A 14077-nucleotide genomic window follows, 5' to 3' on the forward strand; every position below is an offset into this window, starting at 1 on the left:
TATTATCACACTTTTTTCCTATTCAGTGAATAAATCTATTGTCAGAGTTTTTCTTTGCTGTGAAAATAACTTACTGACTTACGATGTTGACTCTGCAGTAATTAAACAGTATAAACAACCAAACTTTCTTTAAGATATTTTGGGTATTTAATTTCTTTAAAATAGATTATGGGCTGAGTACAGTGGCCCACGCCTATAATCCCAACAATTTGGGAGGACAAGACAGGAGGATTGCTTGAACTCAGGAGTTCGAGACCAGCTAGGGCAACGTGATAAAACACTGTCTCTACAAAAAATTCAAAAATTAGCCAAGCACATGCCTGTGGTCCCAGCTACTTGGGAGGCTGAGGTGATAAGATTGCTTGAGCCTCGAGGTTGAGGCTGCAGTAAGCTGTGATCGCACCACTGCACTTCAGCCTGGGCAACAGAGTGAGACCCTGTCTAAATAAATAAATAAATAAAATAGATTATGAAGTAGCATATGCAGTTTGACTTCTTGACTTTGAACAGATTAGCTTTCATGAAAGCACTAACTGTATCATGTGTGCATTAATTTTTATATAGAAAAATATTTTTATTGTGGACATCATGGATCATAATGGAGATAGATCAAGAACTAATGAGGATAGTAGTTGCAGTGAAGCAGAACATCTCAAATAGAGTTTTCAGTGCTGCATTAAAGTTGGATTTGATCCAGTATCAGAATAAGAATGGTTAGAACAAAACAAAGTAAACACTGTCAGATCTTTCTTATGTAAAAGTTAAAAAGAGGAAGTCATTTCTAAGTAGTAATTTTCCAATTTGTTCAGATCACAAACCATTTGAGATTACAGTAATACTTTCTAGAATTGCTTAAGATTTCTGGGAAAGTAATCCTCGCAGTCTGCCCTTCTTTGGAAACCAAACTGACCTTCTCAATGAGCTCGATGCAGGCAGCCAGGTCCATCCCGAAGTCAATGAATGTCCACTCGATACCTTCCTTCTTGTACTCCTCCTGCTCCAGCACGAACATGTGGTGGTTGAAAAACTGTTGCAGTTTCTCGTTGGTGAAGTTGATGCACAGCTGCTCCAGGCTGTTGAACTATACAAAATAGTAGAGATTTCCAACATCAAATGAGTTTTTATAGTAGTAAAATTCATTACTGAAAAAATTCTTTTATTGAAAAAATGTGGAATGTAGTAATGAGATGCAATTCAAACTGTTATTCCTTCAAAAAATGATCATTGGCCAGGCGCAGTGTCTCACAACTGTAATTCCAGCACTTCGGGAGGCTGGGTGGGTGGATCATGAGGTCAAGAGATCAAGACCATCCTGGCCAACATGGTGAAACCCTGTCTCTACTAAAAATACGAAAAAATTAGCTGGGCATGGTGGCGGGCGTCTGTAATCCCAGCTACTTGGGAGGCTGAGGCAGGAAAATCGCTTGAACCTGGGAGGCGGAGGTTGCAGTGAGCCGAGATCCCACCACTGCACTCCAGACTGGGCGGCAGAGTGAGACTCTGAAAAAAAAGATCATTATTCACATGAGCCTTTCTCATGAATTCCAGGCATTGTTTAGGGTCCCAGATGTCAATGTTAGAACACAAGTTCTGGTAGAATTTACCTTTTCTCCTCTAAGATTCCATGGACAAGGATATACATTAAAAGTTCAACCATGGTCCTGTGTTACGGTTTAGATTCAAAGGTAAAGGGGAAAGGAGTTTACTGGTAAGCCTCACTTCTTTTACCACTCCCACTCTCCAATTCAAAATAAAGTTCACATTTTCACCTTTGGCTGATACATTATTAAGGAAAGCTGATCTTAAGACCTTTAATATAAAGGTCTTGATGTATGAAGTGAAATCGTTAGGGTAATTTCTCTTCTATTTATATCAGGCATTTAGCAAATCCTCCTTGTCAGGTGTGTAAAACCAGGGACCTGATATAGTATAGCAGGTGAAGACCCAAAAGAGTCTTTGTAATAATTTACTCCCTTGTTTTATAGATGGTGAACTGATGCCCTGGAGGTAAAATAGTTTGTGTAAGATGAATCTGGAAGAGGAGAGACAGATTCTCATCTGTCTCTAGGCTTCTACCTTTGGGCCTTTTCTCCTCTATGAGGAAGGCTTGTGTATGGACCAACTGCTGTAGATCTAGGTTGCTGTCCTGGATTTGTCTTATGCACCTGTGGGATCTTTAGCCAGTGTTTTGATTTCCCTGCATCTCAGTTTCTTCTATATAAGTCGGGGGAATATTAGCTACTCCTTGGGTCGTTTTGAAGATTAAATAAGGTAACATTTTGAAGTCCCTAGTGTACACTGCTGGCCCAGTGAGTGTTCGCTATTATTAGTAGTACATTATGTTACCTCCTATTTTGCAGATAACCCTTGTTCTAGGTGCAGTGTTGGAGGCAAGTAATATGGACACTATAAATGCGAATGAATAATGATAATACATCAAAGCCCACAATTGCCTCCTTCTTACTTCTTATTAATATGACGATAACTCACATCAAAGATCTCGAAGCCAGCAATGTCCAAGACCCCGATGAAGTACTGCCTGGGCTGCTTGGTGTCCAGCTGCTGGTTGATGCGGGCGACCATCCATAGGAACATCTTCTCGTAGACGGCTTTGGCCAGAGCACCCACCGCGTTGTACACCTTCACAGATAGTGTTTGTTGGTGTTGTTAAAGGCATGCCATGAAGGCCTGGGATGTGTGCGATTCATTGAGGTCATGCACTTACCTGCTGCACAGTCTGACCTTTGGTGACATACTCATTGCCAACCTTGACCCTGGGGTAGCAGAGGGCTTTGAGGAGGTCTGCAGAGTTCAGACTCTGAAGATAGGCTGCCTTGTCAGCAACTGCAGAGACACAGTTCAGGACATATTTCGTGAAGGATATCCTCTTTTACCTACTCTTTCCATGTTTTCTCCAATTCAACCTATTATTTAAATAAAAAGCTCAAATAACTCTATAAAAGGCCAAATGAGGTTCTCTAACCTTAGAGCATGTGGTTGCCAGTAAATGGTTGGTTGATTATACTGACCTTTAGTGATTTATTACAAGTAGTTTTAAAGAAATTTTTCATCAACTATAAACATATGTAATGTTTATTGCAGTCTTGCAATTTTTTATAAGTAAAAGCCATAGTCCCTGTTTTTAAGACACATTAGGTGTAGTTGGAAGGATAATATAAATATTCACTGTTAGAGAGGGTAAATTTCAGAATATTTTAATTCTTATCTTAGTTTTTCACCTCCCTATTAAACCTTGCTGGATTAGTTTCTTTATCTAAAAATGTGGAGATTAAATTTTACTGGGTGATCCCTACAGAGTCCCTTTCTAAAATTCTGTCAGTGACTATAATGGAAATAAATGTCACATGTCAGGTACACCAGTAACTGGTGAAACATTTAGAGGAAGAAGAAAGAATGTCAATTCGAGGTGGTCAGGGAGGCTTTAAGGAGCGATAACTATCTTTCTGTGGTAGGTCCTGTATATTGTGTGTTCTTTCCATACGTAGAGTATATAATCTTTTTTCTCAATTCCTTTTTTTAAATCTTACTTGCTGCCTATATTGTCTATAGATTTATATACAGACAATACACACATTCATAGAGATGACTCTGGGGGTATCTTTCTCCCCAGCCCTGAATTTGGGCAGATTCTCTGTTGTCCGTTCCTAGGGTCTTCCTATTTAGTGCTGAAATAGAGCAGCTTACAGTTATCTCATATACCCACCTTCATTGCCAACGCCAACGAGGAGCACTATTATACCTCATTCTGTCTCATAGTTTGTGCTTATAAGTGGCTTTTGGGGTTTGTTGTGACTTATTTGGGCTGGATGGAAATGATGGAGACATGGAGATGTAAGGAAGGGAGGGGGTGAGGAAAGCATGCAGTGTGTGTAAATGTGTATATGCCCTTCACAAGTCACAAGTCCAGCCACAAAGGAGATGTGAGTGTAAAATAGGATTTTTTTTTTTTTTTGCTACATTCTCTCATTAAACCCAGATAAAGTTTCTTTTGGTACCTTCTGTGCCATCTGGCTCAGCTTGCTCCTCACGCTGCTTTTGCTTGAATTTCATGTTCCCATAATGCATCACAGCCCCTGTGAGTTTATAGATGGACACTTTCTCTTCAGGAGTGAAGCCCAGGATGTCAATGGCACTCTACCAGGAAAAATGATAGGACAGAGGTTAGGGCTGAAGAGCTTAACTTATAAGATAATTTATACATATCCTAAGGTAACCACACCTACAGTAAGTTGCTATTATCATTCCCATATGTAATGGATTTTTAAAATTAGTGTGTTTGACTTACATCAGTGGCCATCAACTCTTCTTGGTCATCAATACTGGGAACTGTGATCTCCCCCTGACTAACGAAGGCATAGTCATATGGGTTGGTGGTGATCAGGAGCATTTCTGGGTCACGGAATTCAGGGCATACATTTTACATTAGACATTGTTAATAAAATATTAACTTCCATCTATGACTTTAAGTTCTTTCTTACCAATTAGATCTGGCTTCTTATTGGAAGTGATCTGATAAAAAATATGGTAGCTTCTTTCTGCCTTTAGCTGGAAAGTAACTCTGGACTTTTCTAAAAGATCTGGAGAGGGAAATAGGTATCGAGTTAGAAAAAAGTATCAATGCTTCTGAGATGGTAAATGAAACTCACGTCTTTGGTCAAATTTGGGGCATTACATTTGGCTCCAGTGAGATTTAAACTTGATGACCAACTGCAGATGGATTGTGATTCTCACTGTCTAAGAGCAGCAACTGAAGCATACCTGCTCTAGGACAAATATATTTTTCACATGAAGGATCCATGACCTCTGTATTTTAGTTGATCCCTAATATCCCCTCCTTCTTTGGATCACCTAGGATTCACTCTGTGGTGAGGGGTTACCTTGGAAACATCTACCAAAACTCAGATCCGGAGCAAACCACAGAGATGTATTGGAAACCCATAGGTAGCCCTAGCTTTTGTCCTGGGAAAAAAATCATAGTTGCTTCTGAGGCAGGAATTTCTCTAGGATGTGTTACAGAACCATCAAGTCTGAGATTGAGACAAAGGGAGCACTTAGTGGATTATGGGTAAGCCTGGCATTAGCTTACGGGCAGTACTGGCAGCAGACTACCCTTTTAACAGGCTTCATGCGCAGCAAAGTTTGCAAAATATCCCTGCAAATGAAATCAGTTGTCTCTCTGTTTTGATTTTCAATGGTCCTGTTACTCACATGTTTCTATATCAGCAGATGCCAGCTTCCCCGTAGTTCCAAAGTGGATTCTAATGAATTTACCCTTGAAAAGAATATTTAATATTAGAAAACTGAAACACACAGAGAGATGCAACTGAAACAGTAATTCAATAATAATTCAGATGTGGCTACTCTGGAAGTTAGGGATAGAGTAGACCCCTCTGTGACCAAGAGACTCACAAAGCGAGAGGAGTTGTCATTCCTCACAGTTTTGGCATTGCCAAAGGCCTCCAGTAGGGGATTGGCGCTGATGATTTGATCTTCCAGAGTACCCTGCAAAGGAAGGAGCAGTTCTCACATCTGGAACTCCAGATATCTGAGAGCCTTGACAGAGTCTTTGACTCTGGCTACCAGACCTACCTGCATTTTGCCAGATTCATCCTTCTTCTTCTCTCCAGTAACTGCAATTGTTGCAAAGTATTGGATGACACGCTTGGTGTTCACAGTCTTTCCGGCACCAGATTCTCCGCTGTCAAATGGAAATCAGAGAAGAAATCAGAGAACTATGGCCTGCATTGTCAACATCTAAGACAATCCTTGCAAATCAGAGAAGAAAAAAAATCACATACGTGATCAGGATGGACTGGTTCTCTCGATCTGTGAATGAATTCAAAATCATCAGTTAAAAAATGCATATTTAATATGAAGATTATTGAATCAGTTCAGATCAAACACAGCTTGTTCTTTGTAACTTTTTGAAGGTGTCAACTTTGGTTTCGGTTTTGTGTTTATCCTCCAAAATAGCCATTTGCTTCTCACTGTAAAATTTGTGAAAATGAGAGCAAAGAATCATCTATTCCTTCTTGTATTTGTTAATTTTTAATTGTGGTAAGATATACATAATGTAAAATTTACCATTAACCATTTTTAAGTGTAGAGATCACTGGCAGTAAGTACATTCGTAAAGTTGTACAATCATCACCACCTTTCATCTCCATAACTCTTTTCATCTTGTCAAAATGAAACTCTGTGTCCCTTAAACTCTTAACTCCCCATCTCCTACTCCTCCCATTCCCTGGCACCCACCATTCTACTTTCTGCCTCTGTGAATTTGACTACTCTAGGTACCTCATATAAGAGGAATCATAGAGTATTTGTCTTTTTTGTGACTGGCTTCTTTCACTCAGCATGATGCCCTCAAGGTTCGTTCATATTTTAGCATATGTCCAAATTGCCTTCCTTTTAGAGGCAGGATATCTTCTTGCGTGTATATACCACATTTTGCTTATCCGTTCATCTGTGAATGGATACTTGGGTTGCTTCCATGTTTTTGCTATTGTAAATAATGCTACTATTAACATAGTTGTACAAATGTCTCTTCCAGACCCTGCTTCCAGTTCTTTTGGGTATATACTCAGAAGTGGAATTGCTAGATCATACTGTAATTCTATTTCTAATTTGTTGAGGAAACTACCATACTGTTTCCACAGTGGCTGAATCATTTTACATGATCACGAACAGTGCACAAGAGTTCTAATTTCTCCAGTTCTTGTCAAAACTTGTTAGTTTCTGATTTTTTGATAGTAAACATCCTAATGAGTGTAAGGTACATATTTAATTTTTAAAACATTTATTACAGAAAATTCAGACATATACAGAAGTAGAGACAATAATATAATGAATCCCCATGTGCCCATTATACAGATACAATGGTTATTAACATTTGGCCAATTTTATATCATCTATACGCCATCCCAATCTCACTGAATTATTTTAAAGAAAATCCCAGACATCTTATAATTTTATTTATAAATACTTCAATTAGAATTACAGAATTTTGAAGTCAGAAAAGCTCTTAGAAATTGCTTAGGCCAACCCTTACATTTGAGGGATAAAGAACTGAGACCGATAAAGGAGGAAGTGACTTTTCTAATATTAAGTACATAGCTAGTTAAGGTCAAAGATATCCTCCTGGCCCCTTCCCAGCTTTTGGTGTCACTCATTTGACTTCTGGCAATACTAAATAAGGAAGGGGTCTGGAACTGTGAATATCTGTGTTCATCTGCTTTTATTTTCCTTTTAATCTTATGTGCATTTCTAAATAATATAAACAAATGTCACTGATTATGTGACTGATACGTTGTATTCATATCAATTTGCTGATTTGTTAAATCTCTAATTCTATAGTGTTAGATGATAGATTTTAGAGAATTCTAAAGCCTAAAAATCTATTCAGGGAAAACAGATACAAATCTGGACGTTATTTAGATGTAGATACAGACACAGATTTCAGAAAACTTTAGCCTTCTCTTCAGGGAAGCCGATGCAGATTTTGCATCCTAGTCAGATAGATCTGTTTTCTAGTATAAGCAAAACCGTGGAAGATTATATCACGTCTAGTGGGAGCACAGATAAGAAAACAATGTTCGGGTCTCTTGGCAATGCTAAAATAACATTCACCAGCTCAAATGCTAGAGCGCTGCACCATTTTGTACTAAAATCATGTTTGGGAGCCGTAAGTAACCTTCAATTTGGAGCAGCCCCAAACCAAACCATTTGGAGCAGAGAGCTGGCTGGGCGGGAGGGCAGGGGCGGTGTACATAGCTGTGTAAATGCAGCTGCTGAGCATTAAAACCTCTGAAACGAGCCAGCGTTTGGATAATTTCTGGGAGGTAGTTAGCTTCTGTTGACAACCAAAGAACAGTTTACTGGCATAGAATCCTTGTAGAATCTGATGGCCAATTTGTAATGGGAGATGCCTATTTTATCCCTTCCTCTTTTTTCTCCCCCTTGAAAAAACAATTTAAAAACAAGTGCAAAAAAACAAACCAAAAAGAAAGAAAAAACACCTTAGTTTCCAAAATTCCATGGAACAACAGAAAACTCAGGAACATAAACTATTTCCAAAGGCAGTGCATTTGGTGTATGAAGATAAAAGGTTTTAATGCTGTATTTGGGCCTATAATACATATCAAAGCTGGTTGTTTATACCTTGATAAGGCAGGAATAACAGGCTTTGATACAATTTAAAAATTTTTCTCAGAAAAGATTTTTTCCTTTCATTTTAATAGGAAAGTTCTTCACATCTTTGAGAGGAAAATCATAGCTTTCTTTACTCATGTTCTACCCTTAAAGGCTGGCAATATTAGCTGCGTCATTCAAAAATAAATGTAAGAATTCACAACGTTTTCCAGCTGTGGCTGATTAACTCTTTTCGTTGATTGCTGTGAACCTGGGTATTTTTAAAAAGTCTATTTGAACATTTTTTTCTATCCAAATTGGAAAGTAAAAAAATATGGAAAACAATAAATATGTTTACAGTGGTCTAGTAATTGTTTCAGCTAGCCTTCCACTTAACTATCTGTGTTAGCTTGGGAAGGACAGTGAATTCAGTGAGCTTCACTTTACTCATCTGTAAAATGGAGGTAGCTGCTGGGAAGAGCGTAAGATGTCAAGGCTGCGAAAGTTTTTTGAAAACAGTGAAGCCGCCTGTGGCTAGAATGTATTATTATAATATAATGAGGCCCGGAAGAGGTCTGTCTGTTCCGCAAAGATTCTGTTTACACATTTCTGTAAATAGATGAACTCTCACTCACCAGTCAGCATGAACTGATAGGCATTGTCAGAGATGGAGAAGATGTGGGGCGGGGCCTCCTGGCGCTTTTTGCCTCGGTAGGCAGCCACCACCTCGGGGTTGTACACCGGCAGCCACTTGTAGGGGTTGACGGTGACACAGAAGAGGCCTGAGTAGGTCTGCGAAGATCAGAACATTTATCATTTGGATCTTGTTTTTACTCAGAGAGAGACATGAAATAAAAAGGTGTTTACAGACACTCACGTAGATCATCCAGGCTGCGTAGCGCTCTTTGAGGTTGTACAGCACTCCAGGCTCGTGTAGGTGAGTCATCATGGCCATGTCCTCAATTTTGTCATATTTCGGAGGGTTCATAGGGAAGACTTGGTCTTCCCTGACGGTTAGAGTCTGGTGAGTAAGCAAGAAACCAGTTCGTTTTTGTTTGTTTGAGATAGAGTTTTGCTCTTGTTGCCCAGGCTGGAGTGCAGTGGTGCAATCTCAGCTCACTGCAACCTCCGCCTTCCTGGTTCAAGCGATTCTCCTGCCTCAGCCTCCCGAGTAGCTGGGATTGCAAGCGCCCACCACCATGCCCAGCTAATTTTAGTATTTTTAGTAGAGACGGGGTTTCGCCATTTTGGCCAGGCTGGTCTCGAACTCCTGATCTCAGGCGATCCACCCGCCTCCGCCTCCCAAAGTGCTGGGATTACAGGCATGAGCCACTGCCCCTGGCTGAGACCAATTTGTTTTGATGGTTGGAGGTAGGGTTTATGTTTGCCTGTATATTTTGGTGTAAAACTATAATCGCACATACTTCTCATTATATTATTTAATGTCCTTTTTAAAAAGGCATGAAATATATTCATTTCAGAGCTTAAGTGTTAAGACAACCTGTTTCCTATGATGAGCTAGGACACTATCTTTTTAAAATATTTTTTCCTCCCACATTCTCTTATCCCAGATTTATCACTTCGTATCCTTTTGTTCTTATTTTAATAGGCTAAATTTTTATTGTTTTCTTTCATTAAGAAACTTCGTTTTTTGGAAGTAATGGGGATATTAATACATTATTTAACTAAGTAAATATTTAACTTCTGATAGAAGGAGCTTGTTTTCATTTCTCTCACATTTGGAGATTCAGACTAGGAAGCGGGGAATTGAAGGGAGATTGTGAAGGCCATACATAGTGGGGTGAGGTCCTGTGCGAAGTTGGGAAGGGAAGACATGAAGTTATTGCTGTGAATTCCTTTTGCCTTCCGCATCTGATGTCTCTACACTGACTAGAAGGGTGTTTGCATTGGCAACAGGCTTGGAGATTCCCAGAAAGTTAGGCTTCAACTTTTGAACCAAGAAATAAAATGGGGAGTATTTTCTCCCTGTTTTCACTTACTGCTCCACCTTCAGTCTTTACAGTTACTCTCCCTCCTTCTTTGCTCTGTATAGCACTCTTCACATAGGATTCCTTGGGTTCCGCCACAAAGACAGATGTTTTAGCATCAAACGGCTTGTTTTGGGCCTCAATCCGCTCCTTTTCCGATTTTCGAAGATAGGGAGCAGCTTCGCCAAAAACAGCCATCTCAGCATCCGAGCTCGCACTCATGGCTGCGATTTATTCAGCAAAGGATTCTGCCTAGGGAGGAAAGAAACGGGAGAGAGAGAAATAAAAAGCAGAAATCACAAATGTGAGTTAGGCTTTGAAATGAAAGGCCTGTTGAACATAGCCTGTGCTGTAACTGTTCCTCCAAACTGGCACTCCCCAGTGTTCTAACACAGTCTAAAGGACAAGTTTGGAGTCAGACTGTAATTTGAGATTTCATTTTTAGGACTGTGAGTTTCCTTTCCAGATCACATACCTTGATCCTCAGGGATAGGGTACCTACAACTGAATTAGAATGAAACCTCTGCAGCTAAAACTATTGATGGATTGTTTTATAGCAACTGTCATTAGTTAATTCCCTCTCCTCTTTCTGCATAGTGTTTGTCTATGCCATATGCCAGGACAATCACACAATGAGAAAAGAAAGTTTGTCTTGTTCAAATGAAGGTTGATATTTTCAAAGCTATCAAAACACCTTTGCCTTTTAAGATGATCATTTTCTCTCATAAAGCAAATAATTATTTTTCACATCTTTATGTTGATATTTGGTGTTGTATCTCTCAGTGGATTGTTAGAAGAACGTAATACATTCTAGTACTCTGGATTTTTTGTCATTTGTCTTGTTCCCGACAGACTTAGCATTGCCTTGATTCCAAAATCTTTTTTGACATGAGAGATTTCAGCTGTCAGTTAACAGATCTAACCACAGAGGAATGAGAGCTTCAGCACAAAGGCCCTTCTACTCACATAAATTCCATGGGGTTCTTTTCTTTCTATCCAGAAAACAGAGAAAAAAATTTAAGAGTACATCACATGCATGTAAGCCATTGTCTTCTGATTAATAGATAGGCCTTTGCAATGTGGACATATTAGATTGGTTGAGTTTTTCCTTTATTTTCAATTAGTAAGTTACTAGGGAAGGGCAGAATCCCTCTTAAATTAGTCATGGAATTTAGTCATGGTATTACACCCCGTGGATGTAACACTTGAGACCTTTTCCGTAAATAATAATAAGTCTTTCTAACAACAAATAATGAATCATCAAAGGGAGCTAAAATATAATGGTTTTAACAACGGTGTTTGTGTTTCTATTTTTAGGTAAGAATATTTCTGGGGTCTTCAAAAGTGTCTATAAAATGTCTTAAGTGTTCAATGCTTAGCCATAGAAGAAGACTGGCATGGACTAGTCTATTGCCACTGGACAGTTCTAAGCACAGCTGAGAACTCACTGTCAAAGCTAATTCTGTTCTAAACGGTCTTTTAATCTTAGAACTCAAATGAGGATAGTCTCTGAGAACAAGACATTATGAAAAAGTTATTTTCTAGCATTTATAAACACTCATTCAGAAACACTCTTTCCTGATATAACTGCAAAAACATGGAAATGGTGTATAGTTAAGGATTGTTCACAGCTTCATTAGACTATATCCCCTCTGTCGTCAATAAATTAATAAAGCCAAGTCTTACCTCTGGAGTTCCAGATGAAAATGCAGGTTCAGAAGTGTTCCACACTGTAAAACAACAAGCTTCTTGTTAGTGATGCTCCGAAATTCCAGTCCTATAGTTACAGAATTGAAGTTTCCCTACCCTAAAGCTTGGTTCTATGAAGACAAAAGTTAAGATGGAGAGAGCAGCTTAATGCTCACAAAAAGCTACGAGGTCAGCCCTTTTGCCCCACCTGGGGTTTTTGGAGTTCCAAGGCCCTCATCACTTACCTCTGGTGGAGATAAGGCACAAGGGTCAGTCCTGCTTATATAGGAACTAATGTGCTGATGCTGCAACTACCTCCTCTTTGTTAGGGCAAGACATTTGGCAACATGAACCCTCAGCATAGTTTGTAGTGACATTTGTCATGTTTGGATATAATTAGAAGTATTCATATCATTTTGAGTATGCAAACCAATCTCCTATAAATAATTTGACAGAGACCAATCTGCCGGTAGAGAATGCTTTCTAGTGTGCTGGGAAGGGAATCTTTGACAGTGCCTGATGGGGCCTCAGAGTAAGTTCTTAAGAGCTATATTCAATTTGGCAAAGTCTTTCATGCACGCCTGTGGTAGCCAAATGATCAGATACCCGGGACACACGGCTGTCAGGGCCTTAAGCACGTTTCCTTAAGGAACCCTCCACTGCATTCCCTTGGGCCACTGCAGACACTCACTCTTGAAGTCCAGGCTTAGACAGCAGAGATTCCACATTGAGTCTCCACCATTGGGCCAGTGCCCACTCATCTAACCTTGAAAAATATTATTAGTAGAAAATAATATGTGTTATCACAGAAAAAAATACAGGTAAGTAAAAAAGGTCTCTGTAATCTCTAATGCAGAAAGAAGATAGAGGCATATAAGTGGGATCATATTATACATGCGTATATAGTACATGTATGCCTTGTAATCTGCTTTAACAATTAACATATCATACCACTAATGTAATTTATACCCTATTCTTTAAATAAATTATGATTTTTAAAAAATTAAACTCTTTCCTATTTTTTAAGGTCAGATATATTGAGGTATAATTTACATAGAGTCAAATTCACCCTTTTAAAGTGACAGTTTTATGAGGTTTTTTTGCTTGTATTTTTAAAAATTTTTAAACTTTATAACAAAATTTACTTCTTTTGTTGTATGATTCTATGAGTTTTTATACGTGTATTGATCCATGTAGCCACCACCACAGATAGGATGCAGAACAATTCCAGGCCTATGAGTTTGATAAATATATGCGGTTGCATAAACTCTTACACTGTAATTACATAAAAATTAAAGCCTTAGAGATTACGCTAAATTTTCCCTTTGATGAACATTCACAATGCTGGTACCTCCCTTTTCTCCCAAGGTAACTATGGATACTCGTTTGGTTTGTAATATTGTAGACCTTTTCTGGACATTTACATATGTATTTTCTGGGAAAATATAAATTAGTAAAACTGGTCTAAGGAAATTAGTCCATAGAAAATTTATAATACCTAATATTGATGTTTAAAATATAGATAGTATTATAGTTTGTTTATTTACAAACTTGCTTTTTTCATTCTACACTCTTGGATCATTTGCCATGTTGGTACATAAATAATAATATGAAAAAATTTCAAACATATACAAAACTAGAGAGGGTAGCATAATAAACCTAGTATCATCCTGCACTGATAATTATCAGTTCATGGTCAATCTTGTTTCATATATATTCTCACCATTCCCTCTATCCCTGGATTATTTTGATATTACTCATTTTTAAATTTCTGTGTAAAATTCCATAGGTTTAAGATTGTAATAATTTCTTTTTTTTATACAAGTTGTAAAATGTTTCTCCTGATTTAATAATAATCTTTACTGTGGGATCTCAGTCTTCTAGAGGTTTTACATCTTTAGGTAGTCAAAGTTATAAAAAATTTTCTTTTATATTTTTGGTTTTTTGTGTATATTGTATAAGAAAAGCTTTCTCTAACACAAGAACTCACAGTCATACATATATTCTTCTGTATTTTCAATCTAATGCTTAAAAAATAGTGAGAGTTGTAATCCTGTATTTTCAATCTATTGCTTAAAAAAATCGTGAGATTTGTAATCCAGCTGTGTGTGTTTGTGTGTATGTAATCTGTTTCTGGATTCCATATTTTGTACTGTATTTCTATGCCAATAGCATAGGTTTGGATGATCAGTAGGGCCAATTTTCCCTAATTATTCAAAGTTGTGCTGTTAATTTTTACCTTCTACTAT

At 38.3% G+C, this 14077-nt stretch overlaps 1 protein-coding gene across 2 annotated transcripts in view; it reads right to left on the bottom strand.

The window, feature by feature from the left end:
- The window catches only part of MYH8 (myosin heavy chain 8), a 32183-nt gene extending 19674 nt beyond the window's left edge, over window positions 1-12509 (bottom strand). Inside the window, exons 1-15 of one of the 2 annotated variants that reach the window (XM_001113700.5) lie at window positions 12074-12509; window positions 11826-11869; window positions 10152-10391; window positions 9029-9172; window positions 8787-8943; window positions 5820-5847; window positions 5611-5719; window positions 5431-5523; window positions 5230-5293; window positions 4500-4598; window positions 4307-4410; window positions 4017-4155; window positions 2726-2844; window positions 2491-2640; window positions 911-1081 (exon numbers count right to left, since the gene is read on the bottom strand). In XM_001113700.5, coding sequence (XP_001113700.3) covers window positions 911-1081; window positions 2491-2640; window positions 2726-2844; window positions 4017-4155; window positions 4307-4410; window positions 4500-4598; window positions 5230-5293; window positions 5431-5523; window positions 5611-5719; window positions 5820-5847; window positions 8787-8943; window positions 9029-9172; window positions 10152-10361 — 1587 coding nt within the window. In that variant the 5' untranslated portion in view covers window positions 10362-10391; window positions 11826-11869; window positions 12074-12509. Of the gene's footprint in view, window positions 1-910; window positions 1082-2490; window positions 2641-2725; window positions 2845-4016; window positions 4156-4306; window positions 4411-4499; window positions 4599-5229; window positions 5294-5430; window positions 5524-5610; window positions 5720-5819; window positions 5848-8756; window positions 8944-9028; window positions 9173-10151; window positions 10392-11825; window positions 11870-12073 lie in introns of both variants that reach the window. The other variant, XM_077970371.1, reaches the window with a different exon arrangement.
- Between the last annotated feature and the right edge of the window lie 1568 nt (window positions 12510-14077).

The sequence above is a fragment of the Macaca mulatta genome, chromosome 16 (genome assembly GCF_049350105.2).
Source record: "Macaca mulatta isolate MMU2019108-1 chromosome 16, T2T-MMU8v2.0, whole genome shotgun sequence".
In the NCBI taxonomy this organism is placed as follows: domain Eukaryota; kingdom Metazoa; phylum Chordata; class Mammalia; order Primates; family Cercopithecidae; genus Macaca; species Macaca mulatta.